At 39.2% G+C, this 25948-nt stretch overlaps 1 protein-coding gene across 2 annotated transcripts in view; it reads left to right on the forward strand.

Moving 5' to 3' along the window:
* Positions 1-25948, forward strand: part of SND1 (staphylococcal nuclease and tudor domain containing 1) — a 437816-nt gene that overhangs the window by 93237 nt on the left and 318631 nt on the right. The window contains exon 11 of one of the 2 annotated variants that reach the window (XM_075273874.1): positions 10556-10648. In XM_075273874.1, the coding sequence (XP_075129975.1) occupies positions 10556-10648 (93 nt within the window). The remainder of the gene's footprint in view (positions 1-10555; positions 10649-25948) is intronic. The other variant, XM_075273875.1, reaches the window with a different exon arrangement.

Consider the following 25948-nt stretch of genomic DNA (forward strand, 5'->3'; position numbering starts at 1 on the left):
ATATACTGTATAACACATGGTGAGATATTATTATCGTTATTATTATTAACAAATGTGAGTAAATTATATCTGATGCAGACAGATTGCCTGTCTCTAGAGATGAGTGAACACTATACTAAACAGCCGTTTCGAATAACATGCTCCCATAGAAATGAATGGAAGCATCCATTCATTTCTATGGGAGTGTGCTATTCGAAACGGATGTTTCATATAATGTTCGCTCATCTCGCTGTCTTTTTTTTTTTTTTTGCGTTTTTTGTTTGAAAGCCTCATTCAAACTGAGTAGATTGGGAAGAAAAGAATGGTTACAAGGGAGTATGAGCAGGTGCTTATGTGGAGGAGGTACTGAGCAGTAATGCTATAGTCGTGTCTTCTCTCCCCATGTTGTGCTTGTACACCAGTACTTGCTGTGTCTGTGCTTTTAGTATAGTGTGAACCAGCAGTAGACTGATATCAAGTCTGATCACAGTTTGCAATGCATGCATGTGGACATCTCCTAGTCCTTTTTCTCTATATAGATAAAACCTACCCCTCTTTCTTTCCTCAACCAATTGTACATTAAAAAAATGTCATCTCTATGTAAAAACTGATGCGCATTGTACTGTATCTGTTTTTACTGTTTTTAAAAACCGATCTCCTGACTCAAGCCGAAACTTGATGTGAATGGGCCCTTAATTCTGTAGTTCTTTAGGGCATGCAAGCGAATGTCAACAGCATGCCATTGGTGGCGTACCCTGACCTTTCAGTACCAATCATTGTTCCATACACAACTGCATACCCGCTATAACCGTGGATCCCATAGCAATGAACGAACACTGCGTCTTTGTTAGGACGAAAACTAGAAGTATAGAAAATGGAAAACACATAGAATATTAGAAAGTTGTAAATCTGTTTAAGAAAAAATAAGCTATAGTATTCCTTTCAGCAGAAAGCCTATTAAAAGGCTTTGTTTTTTTATACTGGTAATAACATTTCCACTGGTTGTAAAGTATTATTGCTTGGCTTTTGCAGTTCTATGTAAGCTGAAAACACTAATGTAGATATCCTCAAGATCATTGCACTGCTGCAGTTTTGGCTTTTATTTTATGATTGGAGCTGATAAGGTTTGTCTTCTTTTCTTAATGGATTGATTTTTGTTTGTGTTTCTTTACCTTGGTAGGACCAAGTAGAAGATCTTGCCACTAAATGTTCAAGTGTCTAAGCGAGTGACGTTTTTTTTTTCTTGTGTTGTGAACTTTTCAGAAACCTAATAGTAATAAACCTTTGTGTGGATGTAATTGTAACATGGTAAAGAATGTGTCCCACAACTTGCACACTTGTATACTCTGGTACAGACAAGTGTCATCTATCCTCTACTTTGCAGGCAAGGATCATTACATATGAGTAACTCTGTAATATTGCATTTCTATCCTTTAGAAAGTGTTTAAATGCTAATAACTTGGTGTAACTCCCATTTTAATTTCTTTGGGGAATGTTATGTTAATTAAGTATATTACATAAATGATCACCCACCTAACTATTTATTTATTACAATGATTACCCACCTAACTATTTATTTATTTATTTATTTATTTATTTATTTATTTATTATAGTAGAAATAGGCTTTAAAATTCTCCTTAGCAATCCACTAACTGACTGGTTACCAGAAAAAATCTGTACACAGTCGTATTGCCAGGATGTAGAACTGTAGCCTTTGCCAAAGGTGGGAATGATCACTTCAAATGGCTGTATCTACAGTTTTATATAACCTAGACAACTGATTCTGGTGTCACCTGAAAGCTGCAATTCTGCATTATTGGCAAGTGAGAAAGACCCCTGTGTATCTATACGTGGTGGTTTATTGTCACTGCTAACAAAAGAAATTTCCATGTTTTTATATGGAATGCTGATGCTGCGGCCACAATTTTATGATTTTCTTTTAGCTATTGCTGCATTCTGGGCAGTGTGTGAAAGCTGAGAATGTGATACCAGACACTTTAAAGTGTAACTAAATGCTCAGACAGCTTTTGATTTTTTGGCAGCATTTGTGTCATTCATTTTTGTAATTTATTACAGTTTGGCTCCTTTCTTTGAAATCCTGAAATTTTCACTCTTTCTCTTTCTTCTCTTTCTTCTCTATTGCCATTCCCTGCCATTCAATATTGTGTATGATGTATGGACTGTGTGAAATGCAAAAGAAAAATAAGGGTGGGGAAGGGTTATGTGAGACGGCTCTGTCTGGGGCATTCTAAAATATAAAAGTTGCTTTTGGTGTCATGAAAGAGGAGAATTTCCTCTTTCTTTTGATACCAAAGAGTGAGTACTTGGTGATACTAAGAGAACAGTTCTACTTGTATTTATAGAGTTATCACTGGTTGAAGACACAGTTGGAATTGGGATATTTATATACATTTGTATGCAATTTAAGTTTTCTATTGCTTGAGATACAACGGTTTGAAGTGACACTCCGCACCTTTATTTTATCTTTATTTTACTGGACACAGTGAGAAAGAATAATGTAAACAAGGAAAAGAAAAGAGATGCATGCGCAGTCGGGCCTTGGGCAGACCTGACTGTGCATGCCCGTGGCTACAAGAAAAATGGTCGTTTACACAGTAAGCGGCCATTTTCTTGTGGTCTGTGGGCATGCGCAGTCGGCTCTGCCCTAGGCCCGAAGCCTACAAGTTTGACCGCCCATGCCAGAAAAAGACGCGTGAAGAGGCCATTCCTGAAGAAGAAGGAGGCGGCGCTGGAGAGTTCTCACAGCATTGGGGACGCCCCCAGTGCTGTGAGAGAACTCATTTGCATACCGATGAAAACCGGGATTTATACCGAATGGCGGCACAGAGAAGAATAGCCTTTCTTAAGGCTATTCCTACGTGTCAACGAGAAAAAAATGTGATTTTAATGGTAGAATCCCTTTAAACTAATATCTCTCTGGCTGTCTCTGAATGTGATTTCTTGCATAGATTGCATTGCATATACAGTAGCTGTAAAACCTTCCTTGCCTTATGTCTGCAATAATGATTAACTCAATATAGAAACTGAATGGTGCTCAATAAATTCCCAGGTAAAGTGGCCTTTTGGTTTAGAAGAATGTGAATTCTGCATGTTCAGGTTTGGTTGACCATCAAATGCTAACTTGAAGGAGTCTCTCTGTATTATTGAAGGGCAAAGAGTCCCCAGTTCTGTGTCCGGTAATGAAGAGCTTTCTTTCCCGACTGTGAAGCATAGTGCATAAGTGCTCCAGTATTGCTTAGCACAGCAGTTGAGCCCTCTATACATGAGGCAGGAAGAAATGGAGGATTGTTGTTTGACAGCTTCTGTCATTTTTCAAAGGGAGACCGGAGGCTCCCACCTTTCAGCAGTTCTCTGCAAGAAGCCTATTGTCAGTCTGAATATCTGTACAAGATTCGGCTGCAAGAAGTAACAAGAGATTGTTTTACTTGCTTTGATATGCATGAGAGATGGGATATTCCGTCTGAATGTCCCTTCATTTAAGTAGTTTATCAAAGTGTGTCAGTCAGCAGGCTGTCAGTTTAATATCTGTATAGATTTAGCAGTATCAGAATGATTCCAGAAAACAAGATCACCTCTCTGCCCTGCTAGGCTCTTCATGATATTGCCGCTCACCAGCCTCTCTCCTTGACAGGCTGTCTGCTATTAATGGTAGGAGGTGCAGTCATTCCTAGCATTAATGTAAGCTAAATGGAGCAATGTCAAAGAGGTTACAATGACTTGATAAATGCACTGTGCCATCTGCTTTTTGATTAAAATCATGTCCACCCTCAATGTGGGATCTTTGCAAGTCAAGCTAGATGGGTCCAAATTTGGAATCAAAACATAAAAGTAAGATCAATACATAATCTTCTTTAAAGTAGATGTTATTTAAGGCAAGCAAATAGTGTATCAGGTTGGTTATGTTGCAGTTTTGCCAGTGGCTGGTACTCTGAATTTCTGTTCACACATTTCGTAGGCAATAAAGTGGGAATACTGGTGTATGAAATTCCTTCTATACGGCTATATACTGCTAGATGAAAAGTTTTAGGCTGTGTGTAGTGAGAAATGCTGCCTGTCCCACTTTCTGCAAAATACAAATGAGAAGTATTTTCTTCCCTGCAGGAGGTTATGAGAAACTTAAAGCTTGTGTACAGTGCATTTCCTATTCCCTCCCTACCTTTCAGTAAATTCATGCCGCATGTGTGAACAGTGCCAGGTGTTTGGAGAAGGATGTGTAAAAACAAATTAGAATCTTTTGCTAAAATACATAAAATATATACATGTTTATATGGGAGGCTTTCTAATATTTTTGTGTTTCCCAGAATAGAATAGACAATATGACCTCTTTAATTGGTGCCCATGAGACTTCCTAGTTGTTGGGCAACATTTATGTACTTGGTTATGCAGTATAGTCTGTCATATATTTAGCTTTTAATTTTTGCAGAGACATTTGCAGGCTGAAGCAAAAAGTACACCTTGCATTAAAAAGTAGGCCATGAAGAGCTGCTTTGTGTGCACTTTCTGATTTCCCTTGTAGCACAGGTTCGTGCCAGACAGAAGGTATGTGCTAATGCTTTAGTGAGGTCAAGGTACGCAAATAACCTTATCTGCTTCATTTTACTAGAATGCCACAAGTTTGTGGAAATTTGTATATGTTTCCTTTACTATTGTCACTTCATTATTCTAAAAAAACTAAGCGGCACAACCGTTCTTGTAAGTTTGGAATAATTTTGTGAACCTGGACTTTGTCTGTACCTAATAAGGCCAAGATGTAAAACTTTGCACATAAAGACGTAAAAGGATTACATCTTCTGAGTACTAGATATAAACAAATGTGTATGTTTCCCAATTTTTTATTTTTTTATTTTTTTTTAATGTAGATTGTGAGCCCCATATAGGGATCACAATGTACTTTTTTTTTTTTCCTCTATCGGTATGCCTTTTTTTTTTTTTGTTGTATGGGAGGAAATCCACTCAAACATGGGGAGAACATACAAACTCCTTGCAGATGTTGTTCCTGGCGTGATTCAAACCCAGGACTGCAAGGCTGCAATGCTAACCACTGAGCCACTGTGTTGCCCCTTGTTTTCCAATGTTTGATGGAAAGCTCTATTTGCCTTAGTACAGCCTTCGATATTTTTTTCCTATCCCTGATCATCGTATAAACATCTATATTTACTTCCAACTCTGCATGAACCTTGCACAGTTTTGTATTCATATGCACTCTGCTCCAGATGTAGAATTATTCCAAGCATAATGACTGAAGCATACATATGGCACCACTAATCTGCCATATGAGTTTAGCGCTCTGTGGGTCCTTAAAACCACTTCAGTTCCTGTCAGTATCCCCCTGTTCAAGCTAATGATGCCTCAAACTCTATCTGGTGGAGCGGAGTGAAAAGCCATGCTAGTATTTTCAAGTAAATTTGTCTCGTGCGTTACTTTAGGAGTTTCCATTACAAACACATGGCTTTTATGTTCTGTTTACGCAAATTTGCCTTACAATTATCTCCTGACAACAGGGCTTGATGTATATTTCAAAGCAACTATGCATTTGTATATGGATAAAGGTAATATACCAGAGGCTCACTTAAAAATCATCACTGTTGTGTTTAATAAAATGGCGTGCGAGGATTTTATTTCTTTAAAATGCAGAATTGGATTTAGCGCTCCAATGAAGTAACAGCTACATAAAGATAAAAGCTTGCCCGCATGTGATCTCCAATGATTGTGTGATTATACAGGTAAATACCAGTATAATAGTGCCATCATTGGCATGCACATTTGGATATGGCTACGCCTGCCTACTGCTGTCACTAACTAAAAATGCAGCCTTCACATGGAAAATTATTACATATGCTAGTGCTCACCTTGTGCTAAAGTTACAGACTGCAATTTATGTTTTTCCATTTATTTGGATACTCTCTTATGCAGTTTGTAACCTGTATTAGTTTCAGATTTTTTTCTAATGTGACAGTAATGTAATGTATACTGGATGGGAGGTCTGTGTGTGCAGGATGCTGCTGCCTTTACTAGTTATGTAGATCAGCTCAGCTTCATTCACGAACTGTTCTTTCTGTCCATTGGTCTTGAGGGATTTCATCTCCAGTGTGCTGAAAAATAGTGATGCCATATTTCTCCATTTTCTGTAGTATTTATAAAGTTTCGCTCAAGGTACTTTAATAGGCTCCCAGTTGTCTAGGCAATGGATTGCCTCAACTGGATCTTGTTCCATGGGACGGTAATCACATCAAACATGGTGGCGCTCATGTGATGCCTTGGTCATGTTTGACTGAGGCATCTTAATGGTTAGTACCCACGATCAGAGTGATTGTGGGCATTACTGTCAGGTCTCTGCTGTGTACTAGTGCAACAGATATTGGAACCGACTTAAGGACCTTTTTTTGTCTGTGGTTGATCAGTTTTTCACATCTGTAAAAACTGCAAATCTTTTGTTCTCTGTATTTTTCACAGAACTATAAACTTCAGTGAGAGTTTTTGCCTCTCCAAAAGTAACGCAAGTGTCTAATTTTTTTTCCATGGACATATGTATACACAGATTAAAGTCCGTGGGACAAGTGCAGTCCATGGAGAACACTGAGAACACACAGCTGTGATTTACAGATGTCTGAATAAGGCCTAATAGTAGGGATGGAAAGCAGAGATTCAACACATCTGAAAGCACATTGCTCCTAGCCAGGTCTACAATATGTCAGTGAGTTATATTATGAAGACTATTCCGACAGTCGTTAAACTCGGCATTTAAATAGTAAATTTACAAGAAAAAAAATCCATAATTTTCAAGTATTGGATAGTTGTACTATGTGGAATTTTTCTGGTTTTATATTGAGGGTTTCATAAACAAACTGTTCCATATAAAAGCTATGGTAGCTCCAGGAACTAGTTACAGCCAAGAAATAGCTCAGAGAGAAGTGGCCATACATATAAAGTCTTGTCTTATGGATGCTGTTTCTGCCTTCATACAGTATATTACACATGCTGTGCATCACAGTTGTTGAGCAGTGAGGTTCAGCTCATTTCTCTACTTCAGAAGTCTTTGGCTATGAGCTCTAGTCTCCTTCTCCCCATCCCCCACCCTTCCAAAATGGCAAAGATGAATCATGTAATTTTTTTTCTTCAGTAAAGTGTGGAAAATACAAGCTATTTAGCATTAATTAATTTTCATGCATAATCCTTTGTGAAGAAATTGACATGTCTCATCTGCAGCAAAATATAATAAAAAAAAAAAAATGTGTTGGCATTAGAACAAACCTGCAAATTGTGCTGTGTCTGAGGCAGACTAAGTGAAATAGGATTTGTAAAGCTGGCTGCTGGTTTCAAGTGTTGTCAGAGAGAACCTGCTTAAGTTGCATGAAAATCCTGCCTTCCGTTCTGTGGGACGCCGGTCGTGTCCTCCCTGTGTTAATGGCTCCGAGCCAGCTTGTAATGCTTTTCTGTGATGTAATGGTATCTTCTTGCTCTTTTTCAAAGAGTTTGTTTTCTCTGAATAAGAAATGTCCTACAGGCTTTTCTTCCGTTCGTTTTAAAGCAGTTGCTGTTTTTCTTTATTAATCTTACTGGTGGCTGAGAGGTTGCCGTGTGTCAGAGCTCATGAGAAAGTGCCTCTAAAATGTTCCTATTGCATTTGTAGGTAATGCAGATACTGAAAGATGAGCCCTGGGTGATGTGATAATACATGTAGAAAGCGGAACACCAAACTCTATCCATTTGTCCATAAAAGCTTAATATTTAATCTTAGATGTTTTACAATCTTAGTTTCAATTTGGTTACATATAGCTATATATATATATCAGGGAGTCTACCTCCTCCCCAAGTGTGTTCAAATCTCACTTTGGTCTTACAAAGTGCATTAGAGAGTTAGACATAAAAAGTATGTTAAATGCATGCAGGGTTCCTCTGTCCGCTTGAGAAGTCGGACATCTTCTCTTGCGGACAGGAAAGGACGGGCACGGAGTGCAAAAGAACGCACCCGATGCCCATTCAAGTGAATGACAGGTGTCACGGACACATCTAGTGTCCGCTCCTAGTGTCCGTGACAGATTTTGAGCGGACACTAGGAGCGGACACTACATGTCGGACACCGACGGTAGTGTGAACGCCCCCTAAGAAAAATTACTTTGAAGTGATTTGCAAATTGGGCAGTTGGTGCATTTTGAGCCCTGCTCTTGCCACTCAGACCCCTACCAATGCTAACCCCGGGGACCTCATGCAGTAAGAGTTTATTTTACCACTACTATGACATCACCCATCCTACTTGAGCAGCAAGAAAAGTGCTCTGGGAGCTGAAGGCCCACCCCCAGTGCACCAATTGCCTAATTTGCATATCCCTTCAAAATTGTTCAACTTTAAAGTTTTTTTTTTAGGTGCATTTTGATACTTTGGGTGTTTAAAGTATCTTAAAAGGGTTATCCAGGGAGTGGTTAAATACTTCTTCAATCAGGTTCTATTTGATATGCACTTTGGACTCTCTAGGCTGGTTCCCACCCTGAGTCATGTTATGGGAACCACCACCAAGTCAATCAGTTCTCTGAGTGTGTACTATGGGCGATGAACTATGTTTGTAATGAAGGCTGCCAGCCCCCAGAGTACAGCTAAGTAGCCATGGACACAGGTTAAGAAGGATGTAGGTGCTGATTCTGATCCAGCCCAGAAACCATATGTATAGGCCAAATAGGACTGGAGGGAGTAAACATTTAAACACTCCCCAGACAACCCCTTTTAATGTGTAACTGATGATGTAGGTGGCACTCTCCTAATTTTTGAGTGCAGAACTAGGGTCCCAATCTGTAAATAACAGCAAGTGAGAGACTTCACACTCATATCATGATGAAGTAGTAATGATGTATTTATTCACCATTCAGGCGTGAATAAATAACATAGAAAATAAATTCCCTAGTAGAGTGGATACAAGTGATATTTTGGTCATTTGACCTTCATCAGACTACAAAAATTACGTGAAAAAATATACTGAGTGTACAAAATGTAATCATATAGCATAGACAAACATGATACATATTAGCACAGTATTGTAATAATGTCACTATTATGTATGTGAGTCTATCTATCTATCTATCTATCTATCTATCTATCTATCTATCTATCTATCTATCTATCTATCATGTTTTTACCACCGGGCTATTCAGGTCTTAACGTGTGAATATTAATTTGTGGAATATAGTCAACCCTATATAGGAAGATATACATATATACAGTACAGCAAGACATAAGATTGTAGTATAGTAGAAACACAAATTAATATATAACATAGAGTAATGACATAGTATTATCGTATGTATCGCTATTACAGCATAATTACTATAGTTTCATATCGCCTGGAGGAATAAATAATTGCTTTATATAAACTCATGTTTACTCCATATGGGGAAAGAGGCAACAGTGGAGCATGTAGTGCATATCAGATATAGTGAGTACGAGGTGCCCATTACAGTGGTAAGGCCCATGTTTCAGTTGTGCAAGATCAACAATGTAATAAACCTAGTCTATATAGGCTAAGTGGTGTAAATTAGAAATAATGCTGCCTGTCAATGTAGTAAGGCATATTCTTTACCCTTTAGTCTCCTGTGGTGGGTTCTGATGCTGAATCAGCTGCAGAATTCACTATAAAATCAAACGGGATGCTTTTTTCCTTTTTTTTTTTTTTTTTTTCTTCTTTTTTTTCTCTCCGTGTCTTGGTTCAGTCTCTGACTCATATTAAATACAATGGGAGGCAGGTTCAAGACAGAACGTGCTGCTGATTTTGAGGTGGAATCTGTCTCAAAATGAGTGCCAAATGCCTCTGTGTGAACTGAATTTTAAACTATATATACATGTTTTACATTTTTTTTTCCAGTATTTTGAAAGAACAATCCCCGTCCCATCCTCCTCATAACTGAGAAGCCAAAAGGTTTTCCTTTTGCCCACTTATATAGCTATAGCCACATCGGCAATGCATAGAATGACCCTTCCTGAAAGGAAAGAATTTCTTGAAATTGGCTTAAGCGAGTCGTTTTCAAGTACTGAAAAGGTTACAAACAAGATGTTATTTTGAGAATGCCTGACACAGGATACTGATTTATTGCTGGAGAAATTCATTATTTCTGGACACCAAAAGTCTTGGAACATGTAATGAAAGACATTTCTCTTCCATCTTTACAAGTCTTTGTTGATTGAGACCAAATCCATCCCCGTGATAATGTGTTTTATTTTCTTGAATATTTTCTGTTGTATCATAAGCTTATGTTTTCTTATACAGTAAAAATAATTCCTTGAATATATGTAAACTGTAATCCAGTGCGGTTTTAGAAAATAAAATAAATGTGGCTCCATGTAACAAGTAAAATGTGTTGAATAAGCATTGTTCAGTGCACAGAAATATTTGTAATATATGGTTTTAGAGTAACTGGGAAGTAGGAGCTGGGTAATTCTGACTTTTAGGGCAGTATGTAAAGCAGTATTTGCCTATAGGGACTTTTTGTCCTCTTTAGCGGTTAATGTTTTCATTTTGTATGTTACATTATGCAGACTTTGATTCGCTTATCAACCTTTATTTCCCAGCAGGATAAGAATAAGAAGCTCCGTCCTCTCTATGACATTCCATATATGTTTGAGGCCAGAGAATTTCTGCGCAAGAAGCTTATTGGAAAGAAGGTAAGATTTAGTGTACCGGATTTGTCCATTTAGAGGTAAAGGAAGGGAGTGGAGGGTTATGAATATATAATAAAGGCTCATGGGCACATTCATATTCTGGATCTGTTATATGGCAGCCATAAAAATGTATGGATCTGTACAATACTTTTACTTTGTCCTTTGTGTTTGCCAGGATGTATTTATATATGTTGTCTTCTCAAGTAGTATAAGTATAATTTGGTGATGTACTATGTCACACAGTGGGGGCATTTACCATTGATTTTATCCAACTTTCCGGAATAACATTTGCTTGGCCATTGAATTCTGTGGGGTTGGTGTTTTTTTTTTTTTTTTTTTTTTTCCTTTTCTTTTTTTTTGTTTTGCGACCCCACCCCTTTCAGGGCTGGGAATAGCAGGGGGGGTATATCATCCCAAGGTCCAGCAAATTTACCACAATTTACTCCAGAACCTGGCATAAACTATGTCTTCAATGTTTACCTGCTGCTAACTGGCGTGGATTTCAGTTTCTGGTGCACAGAGGACCGGAGGAAGCTGCCTTAATAAATTAGTAGTGTCTCCAGTACAGCACACAAGTCATCATGACTGTAGGAGAAGTGGCTAAAATAAAGACTGAAGCGTAAACTTTTATGCTATAACCGTTCACTTCTTTGGTCTTGTTGTGTACCAAGCATGGTTGTAAACCCTTTTGACACAAATGACTTGGAAAGAGAAAAAGTGAAATCTGTATAGCTTATTTGCTGTGTCAGAAGAAAACCTACAGTGTAGACAGTCATTAAATGTTGGTAATTGGCATGTAATTAGATATTTCAGCTAATTAGCCGATGCTTGTTAACCTTTTTAGCAAATATTGGTAAGTTGCGGTTTCCTTAATGGTTGACCATGTTAACTGAAAATAGAAGAGTGTAAGCCACAGATGGAAATGAACTGTACTTCATCACCTTTGCACATTGCCCATGGGTTAGTGTTATTTTCATGAGGCATCCACAACACGCATATCTAAGAATCACAATGTCTGTTCGAGATGGGTAAACAGAGTAGTTTTCTGATAAGCCTCTATATCTATTGGGAGTACATTCTAGCTTTAGTCAGCACTTTAAAGGCCCTTAGGTTACTTAATTCACAGAGTACATACTTTTCAAGCAAATGTATTCTCATCCTAAAAGGCAGGAAATTTTGAGCTATTGGCATTGCTTCACCTCCAGCTTTTTTCATCATTCAGTTGGTGATGCTCCACTCATTTCTCTAGTCAGTGCTATTCTAGAGCAATAAGTGCAATTAATTTTGGTACCTGACATGATAATTAGACCATTCCCTGCTGGTAAGAGGCCCAATCCCCATTCCTACTCACAGCCACAATTACTTCCCCTTCTGCACACGGAGAGGAAGAGGGGAAGCGGAGGTGGCCATGAGCAGGAGCAGGCGAGTGGTGTCATTCAGAGTTCTGGCACAGTCCACTGATGGGAGCTCCAAATAACGCCCCCTGCCTGCTCCAGTCTGACAGTAAAGAGTCAAGTTAGCTTATCCGGCACCAAAACAAACCACGGCTTTCCCGATCTGTGCCCTGGGTAAAGTGCTATCGGTCCCAGTACCGTAGTGCTTTACAGTCAGAAGGGCATTTCTGACAGCCAGGGACGCCCTTCTGCCCAGCAGTGCCTATCGCGTTGTACTGTGGCGCAGGGAGGAACTCCCCCCTCCCTCTCCCGATAATACTCGTCTATGGATGAGAACTGTGAGCAGAGGGAGGAGGCGTTCCTCCCCGCTCACACTGTGCAGCGCGATAGGCGCTGCTGGGCAGAAGGGCGTCCCTGGCTAACTGTCAGAAACGCCCTTCTGACTGTAAAGCTCTACGGTACCGGGACTGATAGCGCTTTACCCGGGGCACAGATCGGGAGAGCCGACAGCTCTCCCGATCTGAATTCAGCGTACTGTCAGCTTTCCAGCAGTATATAGAACTGCCTGTGCCCCAATCGGTGAAAGGTCCCCTTTAAAGATTGGGTAAACGTTTAATAATTTTTTTCCTTTGTTTAAACAGTTATAGGCTCCATGCACATAAACATGCACTCCATCAGTATGCTAGCCGTGTTTTTAACGCTAGCGTACTTACCTAGAGATTAATTTTCGGCAGTTATCACAGATAGGAATGATGATAGCTTAACATAACATAGGATCTACCATTGACTATATGTGATGGTTGCACCTGCTTCCTGCACTGGACACAGAATAAACCTTAAACATTCTACCATAGAAGTCACAAATTCTGCTCCAGAATACAATTTTTAGATGACCAACAATTTGCTTTATAGCACACTTGTGTTGCAGAGCAAGTGGTCAAACAAGATGGCTACCCTAACAATCATGCACAGAAATTAGGATAATCAGTCTGCCATCTGAAAAGTAGAAGGATAAAAAAATAGTTTTCCTAAACTGGTTTACAGTATTAAAAATATAGGAGAGATGTATTTTGAAAGCCTTAAAATGGTAAATTTGCAAACCTTAAATTCACACAGGGGTAAGAAACTTTTGGTGCTCCAGTTGTTGTGGACTACAAATCCTAGCATGCCTACTTGCTCTTCTCTTCTTTGAACTACACATAGAAGTGAATGGCGCATCCAGGGAGTTGTAGTTCCATAGCAGCTGAGGTGCTGAAGGTTGCTTACACCTGACCTAGCATATGATAGAGATTGTAAGCCCTTGTGGGCAGGGCCCTCTATCCCACTGTTCCAGTTGGTCAGTATGTTAGTATTGCACTTGTTTTGTTTATTTTGTGTTTTGTATATAAACCCTTAAATGTACAGCAGCATGGAATTAATATAATAATGTAGAGCATTATGGAATTAATATAATGTACAGCATTATGGAATTAATGGTTCTCTAAAAATAAATAATAATGTGTGTATATATTGCCATCCAGTTTACTTGCACTTTAGCTCAACGATTGAGTTTTGACACTGCCAGAGTGTAAATTCCTGCAGATGGCACAAGTGCATTGTTACTTAAAATGGTAACTAACATCTTGTTGGAGAAATCTCTGGTGTGAATATGTTTGGAATGGGGGTTGTTTTTGATTCAGTGATATTAAGATACAAGGAGGGAGAAAGGACTAATGGTGATTTTCTTGTTAGTTGTGCTGCTGGCAAGGGCACTCCCCATGTTTACTGTGAAAGTTGCTGTAACCATGTTGGGCTGAGATTTTTTAAATATTTTTTTTACGTTTTGGTTTCAGCAGTGCAGTGTTTATTCATTTGAGGAATGTGTAGGTGAAGATAAGCCATTGATGTGCCATTTGGGTATATCCGCTCTGTGTTAACCAGAACAGCAGTGCTGGTCCACACACAGCAGTTTGTTTCTACACGCTCTGTAGGTTGCTTGGCGTGCTGCTCTACTGACTTTAGGCCTTTAATAACCTGTCTTGTTCTGTCAGGTCTCCCATTAGCGTATTTTGCCCTGTCCTTTCTAGGCTTGCTGCTGCCTGGCTGATATTTAATGCCTTTATCCATTCCCTTTGACAGAAGAGGCAAGGAACCATAGCCCAGTCTCTTCAAAGACTACTCTGCATTACTTGCAAAACTTATTGTACTATATATCCTCTCTAGAACATGCATTTGAGTCCTTTTTAGTGTAATCTTTATCATGGCTGGACAGGGTTGGATATTTTTTTTTTTTCTTATTGAATAATCTTTAGTGTATAGTAATGATAGATTTGAACTGCATGGCAGTGCAACTAGTATTAGGAAAAAAAAAATCCAATCATGCTGCTAGAGCTTATACTACCAAGTCACGTGACTGCTGGGCAGCACCTTAAAGGGGAAGTCTAGAAAATAGGCTGATTAAATCTCACGTTATCTCTGCTGAGTTTTCAGGCACATTGTGGCACATTTGTAGCAAATTTTTAATAAGAATTTTACAACCTTAATCTGCAACAAGTGAAGGCATAACTCTAATGAATCAGGTTTTTAAAGTCCCATTAAAACTATGGTAAAATCTGTGTATATTTGAGATTTTACACTCTTTTCAATATGAAAGATACATTTTAGCCATAGATGAATTGTATCTTTAACAACCTCTTAGATTTATTTTTAAGTCTGAAAGATCTCAGAATGTCAGTGGCCTTTTTACAGTATGCCTATGTTTTTTTGGTAAAATCTGAACATGAGTACCTGAATTGTGGAACAGGGAAGAACAAACAATAACTATGAACTAAGTCCTTAGATGTAAGAGTTGAGACCATCCTCTGGTTCTAACACTCCTGCTGAGGGGTAATGTTGCCAACAACAAAAATTGTTAAATAAAAATAAATAAAAATTCCCCCTGTAAAGTACAAGATGTTTAAAAGGCTTTACATTGACCCTACACACCAATCATAATAGCTGCATATGGACAAATCTGGTGGTAGACCCTCTCTAAACATTTGCTTAGGGTAACCCTCTATATACAGATCATACATAGTAGCTTCCAAATTACATTACACTTTTTGTATTGAATCCATGCAATTGGTATCTGTAGTTCCTAATAGGACCCAGTTAAAAATGGATTGGTTGATAGGCTCTTCAGTAATTCATCAGTAATTCATTGCTTTTTGAATCCATGAGCTTGTACCTGGGTAATGAATAGTAGGGCAGCTACCCTAGTAAGGGTGCGTTCACACTACCGTCGGTGTCCGACAGTTAGTGTCTGCTGCTAATGTCCGTTCAAAATCTTGCGCGGACGTTAGCAGCGGACACTAGCTGTGTCCGTGACATTTTGCATTGATTTAAATGGGCATCGGGTGCATTCTTTTACTGTCCGTGGGTGTCCTTAACTGTCCGTTCCCAAAGATGTCCGACTTTTCAAGCGGACAGCAAAACCTGACAGCATTATTGAAAAGTAGAAGTGTTGAAGGACTATAGTAACTCTACCACCATGTGGCAGAGCACATAAATTCGCAGAGTGCTGAGGAGCATAGTGCATAAAGGTTGCCAATGCTCTCAATCTCCATTCTAATGTCTATGGAACTAGAATAGGAGGCGTCTGTGGGTGTCCTAATACTTTTCTCCATTTAGTTTATCTTCTGTTTCCTATTTTGAGTTCAGGTCAGTTAGCCACATCCAGCAATGCTTTTATTAATCTGCAATCCCACACTTTACTTTCCCTCTGTTATATCTCTAGTTCAGCAAAAACAAAGTGGAGAATCTACAGTTTTGCTTATCATTAATTTATTTCCACTAATCCCTGACAGCACCCATATATTCCTACACTATTTCTTCCTTTTCACTAGGCAAATGTGTTCAGTATGAAAATGTTAGTACTAAACTACAGGAAAATCAGTTTTTAATAGAAATGTTTTTCATTCTTTTATAGCATAAATTGTATATTAATTTTGGGGCATCTATTGCATCATAACTTCTCAAGGGAAATCTTAACATGAGTGCTTTTTTGGATGAATATTCAGTGTGTTATCTCTATTGATTGTTCACTTATCTTAAATATTCTGTTGCTATGATAGATACTGAGCTTTAGCTGCGGCTGTTGTAGCATGTACTTGGCCTCAGTGGTTTTCCTTTGTTGGAGATGAGAAGCAAGTTGAATTCATGTCTTGCAAGTGTCCTTATCTGATTCCACTGAGACTTTACTAGCCTGTGCTGCCTTTTCCTACCTCCACAAAACATTTGACATGGGAAGCAAGCAGCAAATTTGTCTTGCTGTCCACAGTAGAGGCATATTCTCTTAAGTAATTCAGGTACAATAAAATGACATTATATGAGTCATTGTGTGTCACTATGTGCCTTCCTGGGGATATGAACGGACTCGTGCTGTGTGCCTGAATGTATTTCAAGGAGCAGTAGACTTGGCATCTCTGTTATATCGGTCCTCTTCTTAACAGGTAGGTATAAAGAAGACACATATGTATTCTATAATTAGCTTACTGGGCAAGCATGAAAATTATTACATGTATGTTACACCTGTTTTGTTACTTTGAGTTAATACAACTTTCAATTAGAGGCAGCTATTAAATACTGGAAGCTGTAAAGTCTGCAGAGTATATATTTTATATTTTAGGTTTGTCACTATATTACCTTAAGGAATTGTTTACACCGTGCTGCTGCTGATTTTGTGGTGGATTCCATCCCAAAACCTGTAGCAGATTCCATCCTGTTAAAGGGATCCTATCATTAAAACTCTTTTTTTCTTCTGCCTAATACTTAGGAATTGCCTTAAGAAAGGCTATTCTCCTACCTTTAGGTGTCTTTTCCGCGCCACCATTCAGTATATAATCCGGTTTTCGTCGGTATGTAAATGAGTTCTCTCGCAGCACTGGGGGTGGGCCCCAGCGCTCAAATAGCACTGGGGGCGTCCCCAATGCTGCAAGAGAACTCTCCAGTGCCGCCTCCATCTTCTTCAGGAACGGGTCTTCTTCCGGCGGAGGCTTCAAACTTCTAGGCCTATGGCCTAGGGCAAAGCCAACTGCGCATGCCTGCCAGCCACAAGAAAATGGCTACTTACACAATATTGTAAGTGGCCATTTTGTTGTATCCGGCAGGCATGCGCAGTCGGCTGCCCGAGGCCTAGAAGTTTGAAGCCAGCGCCGGAGGAAGACACGTGAAGAGGACGTTCCTGAAAAAGATGGAGGTGGCGCTGTAGAGTTCTCTCGCAGCATTACGGACGCCGCTAGAGAACTCATTTGTGTACTGACGAAAACTGGATTATATACCGAATGGCAGCGCGGAGAAGACATCTAAAGGTAGGAGAAAAATAGCCTGTCTTAAGGCTTTTCCTATGTGTTAGGCAGAAATAAATGAGTTTTAATGATGGGGGATCCCTTTAATTTCTCCCATTGTATTGAATGAGAGACAGAGATCGAGGCAGGATGCAGAAAAATACAGCGGATTCCGCTGCAGAAAGATCATCCACAGGGTTTAAAGATCAAGACATCCTGCTGATTTAGGCCCTTTCAGCTTGGCCTAATCATTGGCGTAAAGACAATGCTCTGCTTCAGCATTCTACATTGACCCCAGTATATACATATACATTAAAATATATAAATCTTACAAAAACTGTAACAAACTGACAAAATATAGGCAGCATGTGTCCAGACATGATTGTATGAATGGGACATAATCATGGAAGATGAACTAAGACAAGGCCATAGCTGTGAGCTTGAAGTTTTAAATCAGCTGGGCAATGCCCACATTTGCAGAATATTACAGGTAAGGTGCGGATGGAGGCTTGAGGTGCAATGGGGTGGAAATGAGCTGAGGATGGGCTCTGATTGAGCTACTTACGGTTCGCTTGACTGCCACATTAAAGTAGAATTGATCAGTTCTGTTGGTGGAGGTCTATACATATGTCTATTTTTATTTCTCCTGCCAGTGACAAAATATCCATTTGCATCACAGCCTCATACTTCAGTTTACTCTTTCATTGTAGTTTTCCAGTAAAATTCCTGGCCCTGTGGGCCTGTTGAGTTTCTTATTTACCTAATAGTGTTGGTCTTGTTCTGCTTGGTTGATAGCATTGATCCTAGTCATTTGTGCTCACTGGCAGTAATATGTAGGAAGCTGCTTAAGTAGATGATCTATTGGCTTTACTTTTGGCCAGAAGCTTTTCTGGCAACTATATGTATTCAATGAGAAAGCCATTTCCACAATTCATAGCAGATTTTAGTCTTTGATGCTACAACATTCATCAGAAAACTGTGTGTGTATATGTGTATATATATATATATATATATATATATATATATATATATATATATATATATATATATATATATATATATATATAATATTATTTCTCAAAAAAATAAAGGGCACACTTAAATAACACATCCTAGATCTGAATGAATGAAATGTTGCCATTGAGCACCTTGTTCTGTACAAAGTAGAATATGATGGCAATAAAATGACACAAAAATCATCATTGTGAGACGATATATCTTTCTGAGTTTCCTGACATACAGTATTTGTGGTCCAGGGCAGATCTTGAATAAGCTGCAGCCCAGGTGTGGGTCATAGGCCCTTTACTGGGCCATAAAAGGCTGCAGAGCCTGCACTTTAGGTCAGATCCTGGGGAGAGTGGAGGAGCTGGGTTCTGTCCAAAGACCCTATTATCTGGTGAGAGACCAGTGTGGATCATAGCCTCTGTTTTGTATTTGTTTTGAACGTGTAGCTGTTAGTAAGCCAGTTCGTACAGGTAGAGTATCTTTTTGTTTTGTCAGCGGTCAGATGAGCAGGTTTTGTTAAATTTTCTTTCTCAGAAGTAAAGGCTGTATTTTGTTCCTGAAGTACATACATATAATATATATATATATATATATATATATATATATATATATATATATATATATATATATATATATATTTTAATAAACCATTTGCTGCATATTTTATGTTCCTGTCTTGACTGTTTTGGTACCCACCACTGCTTTTGCCGAGTTACATTCCCCACTACATATATATATATATATATATATATATATATATATATATTAGTGTGGAAGGTAGCTAGGCAGAAGCAGTGGTGGGTACCCAAACAGTCAAGACAGGGACAGTAAAATGTGCAGCAAACTGGTTTATTTACAAAAAACAGGAAAATTAAATTAAGCCTTGACTTCAGCAACAAATAAGCAAAACAAAATACAGCCTTAACTTCAGGCAAAAAAGAAAACAAATTCCTGCTCCTCCAAGCGACTAACTAAACAGTTGTAACCTAACTATACGCGTGGCTTTCTAGCAGCCACACGAAAAACACAAGTACAAATTACTTTCACCGGACTCAGGGTTACAGGACAGACCCAGCCACTTCCCCTCCTCCCAGTAACTGCCCTGAATTGCAGGCTCTGTACCCTTTTATGAGCCAGTAACAAGCCTATGAACCACATCTGGGGCTGAAACCTATTCCAGATCCTTATTGGACCACACATAAGTCAGTAATCTGGGGCTGATATAGCAGGACTCCAACACTTTTCCTTTAACTCTCTCTCTCTCTCTCTGCACATCTTTGAGGTGCTGTATTCTAATGCAGAAGCTAAACATTTTTGTGAAGGTTTCTAACATGCTTTAGGTTGTCATGCGAGTTTATTCAGATGTATAGAAATTTTCTGTACAGCAAACATGTTTTATTGAGAGTGCACTTTAATCTGCAAGCAGCATGATATACAGTGGAAAGAGATGAGCAGATTGATAATGTAGTTTTGCGGGAAAACATTCAGTATACCTGTCATTTATAGCTCTGCTCATTCAGAGATTAGGAGTTCAGCATCTCCATGACTGCCCACTTGATTCCTAATCCCAGAATTAGCAGATATTGAAATACATAAATGACAAGTTATATAGTTGTTAGTTTCAGTACATCAATCTGCTTAGCTCCTCCAGCTATATAACATGCTTTCTGCTGATTGGACTGTGTTTTCAAAGTGACAGATTTGCTTGACAGGTCCTGAATTTGGTGATCTTTCTGTTTTTGTCACCACCTTCCAGAAGCAATAACTTTATTTTTTTTTTAATTGTTCCATTCACAGAGCTAAGTAAAGACTTTTATTTTGCAGTACAAATTGTACTTCAGAATTGCACATTATAATCTGTACTATGTACTGGAAAGTTGGGAAAAATTCATAATGGGATAGCATTTACCAAAAAAAAAAAAGAAAAAAAAAAGCACAATTGCGCTATTTTCTTCCAGGTTTTTGTTTTCACCATGTCTATATTCTGTGGGTTGGTAAAGTCTCAAAATTTATTTAGGTTTCTTGTTTTAATAACGTTCCAAAAATTAATTCCCAAAAAATTCCATATTGTGTCAACTATAACTCTTTAATATTTTTATATGTAGTGTTGTGTAGTTTTCTTCATTACTATTTTGGGGAAAGTATGAAATGTTGCTCACTCTTTTTATAAAAAATTTTTTTTTTTTTGAAAGTAGATGTAGTGAGGAAAAAAAAAATCCTCTTTAGAGATGAGCGAATATGCTTGATTGAATACCTCGGCCGCTTAGCTCCTGGTGCCAGGGAAAATGGGAGGGGCAGTAAAAATTTGATGTCCCGGAAGTGTTTATACAACGGGAGCTATGCGGCCGAGGTATTCGATAGAGCATATTTGCTCATCTCTACTCCTTTTGGTTCACCAAATAATGTGAAATATTTTTATATTTTCATACCTTAAGCATTTTCAAATATATTTAGTTTATTTGTTAACTTTGTATTTTGTTAAATTGTAACTTAGGGGAAGGGGGTGATTTAAAAAAAAAAAAAAAAAAAAGCAACTTTTTTTTTATTTTTTAGACCGCTCCCAGGAGACTTGAACCGTAGGAGTTTTGATCACTCATACAATATACTGCAATACAATTAGATGGCAACTACAATGTTAATAGTCAAGATTAGTCTATCTGGCTTTTAGTGGCAGGTCTTAACTGTATAATATAGTTGGCACCCCTCTGGGCATGGACAGGGCTCAGCTCCTTTGCCCTTCCATACTACCTTAGTGACTCCATGATGTAATAATGCGTTGTGCATTATAAAGGGATTAATGTTAGTATTGTGTTCTCCATATTATTTGTAATATTTTCTTAGCAGTATATGTTGTGCTGTTTCTCTAGTCTTACTGGAGAGTTATTAATACATTTACAGCCAATTGTTACCAGTTGGGTTTTTGTTTGCAGACTCAGAAGTGTTCCAGTCAGTGCTTTCAGTGCCAAACTGTGTTGGGATACACCCCATTGACAAGAACAACTGTAATACTCAGCCATGCAAAAAAGAAAAAAAAAATTGATAACACATTATAAAACCTCAGACGTTTGAGGCATATTTACAGTTCACAAAATAATCTGTTAGGACTGGGTATAGGTGGACTCTGTTCGGGAGCTAGATATGTGCCTCCACGGTGAGGCCTGTGTCAAATACTTGAGGCATATCCTTTGGTGATGCCATAATTGTCTAAGATGGGTATGCCAGTTTAAACAGTATGTTCAGGTGAAGGCAGAGATTTTTTCCTCATGTTTCTTCAGCAGGAGTTGCACAGTTCTGTTTGTGATCGCAGTGTCATGTCTATCTCTTTCAAGCAAAGCCTTGTCTTGGAAATGAAAATAACCTGAAGTCATTCTAGCCAGCTGAGCAGCTGTTGGATTCTGCTTTGCTGTTGAAAGAGATCAGATTAGAGCTGTTGACTCTGCGTAGTTCTAGAATGGTGCAGAATAAATATCAATCCCAATGTTTCTTCCTCTGGATTAATTTGATGAAATGCCCCAAGTCTTTATGTGTTAATCAGAGTTCTCCCCAGGGAAGCGGCCATTCTGACGATAGAAAATGTAGAGTTGATGCGAGGTTACTCGTGGATGCCTTCACACAAATTCTACAAATCAATCTCTGATGTGCTCTTTATTTTCTATATGTGGACTGTTTCTCCTCATAGCTTTTAGTAGTAGAACAAATGGTTTCATTTCTGGTGATCATCTGTAAGATGAAACTTTATCTACAAGTGGTGCTGTGGTTTCAGATGAATATCTTGATGGGCAGTAGTTGTAAGCTTCGGTGGGCTCCATTCTATAGTCTCTGCATGGATATGGATTGTAGATGATTAAAACAGCACTCCAACCACTCTTTCTTTTTCCTGTTACTACACAGCATCTTGTAAACTGAACTATAACATATTCTAAGAGTTAACATATTTGTCACTGGCTCTGTTCTAGTCCCTAATTTAGTGAGGGTGAGTGCCATAAACTATTAACAAAAAATGCACCAAATTTCTGGAATAATTCTTTCCAAAAAATGGCATACATTTTTTTTACTTCTCATTGTCTAAGAATTTCAGACTCTTGCTATGTTTCTGTAGCTTGCTTGTTGTGCAGGGATAATTGAACAAGGCTGAGCTTAAAATGCACTAAAATTTAGGAAAATGCTCCAAAATTTTGGCATATTTTGTAACAATCTAAGACCGCTAATAGATGTTGTAAAATTAGACTAGATTTTTAAATCCTGTTGGACACCTTGAAAAATCCTGGCTTAGTTTAAAGGGGTATTCCCATGTACATAATCATATCTATATTTGAAGATAATTAAAAGTTAAACATTTTTGCAAATATAAGTAATTAAAAATTCTGCAGAGTTTTAAAGATTTTCTCTAACTTTCTTAGTGGTGACAGTCTGCTATCTTGATCGGTTGCCATGGATACGACCACTAATGCAGAAACTTTCTACGGTCTGAGACTTGTCAGGAACCAGCTATGATTTTCTTATTGTAGCCGGGTTATCAGGCAGGGACACTACATGTATCAGAAGATATCCCGGCCACAATAAGGACATCATGGCTGATTTTCTGATCTTAGAAAGTTTCTGCGTTGGTGGTCGTATCCATGGCAACCGATCAAGCTAACAGACTGTCACCACTAAGAAAGTTAGAGAAAATCTTTAAAACTCAGCAGAATTTTTAATTACTTATATTTGCAAAAATGTTAAACTTTTAATCATCTACAAATTAGAAAAATAATTATGTAGATGGGAATACCCCTTTAAGGCTGTTGGGTCTAACTGTGCACCGACTAAAAATTAGACCGTGATCCTTAATCTTTTGCCCTAGTGTCTATTGTGTGGTTCATAAGTCACTTACTATATGCAAGTCTATAACAGCCTTGATGTCTTAGAGAAAATGACTGACCTCCAGAAGTAACACAACTTCCACTTACAAAGGGAAAGTATTGGGTGAGGATATTCAACATAGTTCAACTTACTAAAGACCTTACGCTGTTGGTTTGTTGCTTATCTTAAATCAGAATGAAAGCTTTCTTGTTGCTGTTAGGTTGCTTTCACACGTCGTAACGCTCCGCGCATTTTGCTGTAAAAATACACCTGTAAAATGTAGTAAGCCATTGAGTTCAATGGTACTTTTCGTATAACACGCGTTAAAACAAAAACCATTGAACTCAATGGTTAACTACATTTTACATGTGTATTTTTACACGTGTAAAATGGCAAGAAAGCACGGAGCATAACTCCGTGTGAAGGCACCCTTAAATGGACACAATGCACAGAGCGTAACTCCATGTGAAGGCACCCTTATGAGCAAAGCAAAGCTCTGGTTGATACTCAGGGCTGTCATAAACAGAAACCACAATGCAGTGCAGGATCTATCACTCGATGGAAACCAGTGGTGTCAGACTGACTTCTCGGACTTATAATTTAGTCAATCAGGTTCTGCTACAGTGTATCTTGTATTGACAAATAAAATAGTGTGTCAAATGCAGATATGAACAGAGCCCACATTTCTCTGGAAAATTGCCCTTTTCTAGGGGCATCAAGTTCAGTTTTGAAAACTAGTCATAAATCAAATAGTTTCCTATATGGTTTGTGCCAAATGAATATCAACCAGGATCTATTGTCCTATATGTATCAGTAATGATGGCTGATAGCACATTTACAACCACCTTTCCACCGAAAATGTGGGCAGTTTGGGCTTATAATGTATTAGGCTTGTATGGAGTTAGGTGATGAAATCCTAGGCTATATTTACATGGCCATGGCCATCGTGGAATTGATGTATCTGTCTGTTGTGACCGCCCCTCCTTGCATCCATGTCACATTCATTTTCATAGATCCTTATAGATTTGTGTCTATTGAGTAATTTGTGAAAACTGCCCAAAACAGTACATGTCCTGTATTATTGATGGACTATCAAAAAAAAAAAAAAAAAGCAGTCACAGCTATTTCTGAGATTTCAGATTTAGAAATTTTCCTAGGTAAATTTGGTGCACTGCCTACTGCAGAGTAAAAGCTTTACTTATGTTTGCTGATTTTAATAACAAATCTTTATGCTTGAGTACATAGGCGACATATTGTTGTCTAATATAAAGTTTTGTTGTTTTCAGAACTTTCAGGTTGTCTGCGCATGCTGTTTGCATGATTTAAAAATGATTATGTAAATGTGTCAAATTCTTTTTGAAATATGACAATATGAAAATATCAGATCTGCCTGCCTTGATTATATATATCCTGGATTGTAAAACAAGCTGTCAGAGCAGCACTGTTATCTCCTTCACAACATCCAGGTGCTTTTGCTAGCTTATATTAACAGTTCTTTACTGCCTTCCACATTTTTATCACAAGCTCTCAGATTCCCTGATATAGTATCATAAGCAATGTTTTCAAACATTTTAGACTTAATCTATTAACTGTCGTGGTTCTCTGCCAAAAAGTGCTCATTTCAAACTATAAAGTATTTTAATGCTTTAAGGTCTGGCCTTTTGTCGTGAGCCATAACTTAAATTTATTGGCCAATGTAACTGTGAGGGCTTGCTTTTTCCCCCTCTTGGAAAGGGGACGCAATGACACATAGATGGGCGGACGGATTTGGCTGAAATTGCGCACATACATACCTTGAGGCCCGGATTGAACGATAGGCTACATGGAATTCCCGTACACCACCGCCATTCACTCCCGTGACCGGTGCTTTTCACTTTTGAATTCGCTGCAGGACCTGGGACGCTGTAGGACCTGGGATGTTGTCATCCCAGCCCCATCAGCAGCTCACCTGGAGGGATGCCGCTTCTCTATGTGGGCAGAGCTATCGGCCGGCATCCACAAGAACATGGCGGCTCTCAGAGGTCCAGAGCGTCCTGAACCAGCGCCCGTACTCTGGGGCAGCGAGAAGTGCGTACGCTGCCCCGCCTGTGTGAGCTTACCACAGGACCGCAGTGCTCTGCCGCGGCCGGACAGGGGGTCGCCTGTGCCGCGGTCTGGAACGCCGGTTCGGCCTGCTGTCCCGTGACGGCTGCGGCCGCTGGACTCCGCATGTCCGTCGGGGATGTCACCGATGTCTGCTCAGAGCTATCCAGCGCCCACAGATGGAATGGGGGCACATGGCTTGCCACGGGAGGGGGGAGGGGGGGGAAAGGGGTCACTGGGTAGGTAAGACAGGGAAGGGAGCATGGGGTGGTGGGAAAAAGGGGGCATGGGGTAGGTAACACGGGGGAAGGGGGCATGGGGTTGGTGGGAGGGGACACAGGGCTAGGGGGGAAAAGGGGCACGGGGTAGGAGAAAGAAGCGAGCACATGAGGGAGTGGGTAGGAAGAAAGGGGGTTGGCGGGCGCCAGGGGGAGATGAGAAAGAGCGAGCCGCTGTGGACACAAGGCAAAGGAAGAAGCCTACGCGGCGCTGCAGGTGGGTCGCGCAGGGGGTCAGGGTTCCGCGGACGAAGTCGCGGGTACTGCTAGTAATATATAGTTGAACTGAAATACTAATGCCCTGAATATCTGGACTGGATATGGGGATGGAGACATTCTACTGTACTGTACCTTAAAGGGGCTCTAACATTGGGGAAAGTAATTTTTAACTAATCACAT

This window comes from Leptodactylus fuscus, chromosome 5, assembly GCF_031893055.1.
Source record: "Leptodactylus fuscus isolate aLepFus1 chromosome 5, aLepFus1.hap2, whole genome shotgun sequence".
Classification (NCBI taxonomy): domain Eukaryota; kingdom Metazoa; phylum Chordata; class Amphibia; order Anura; family Leptodactylidae; genus Leptodactylus; species Leptodactylus fuscus.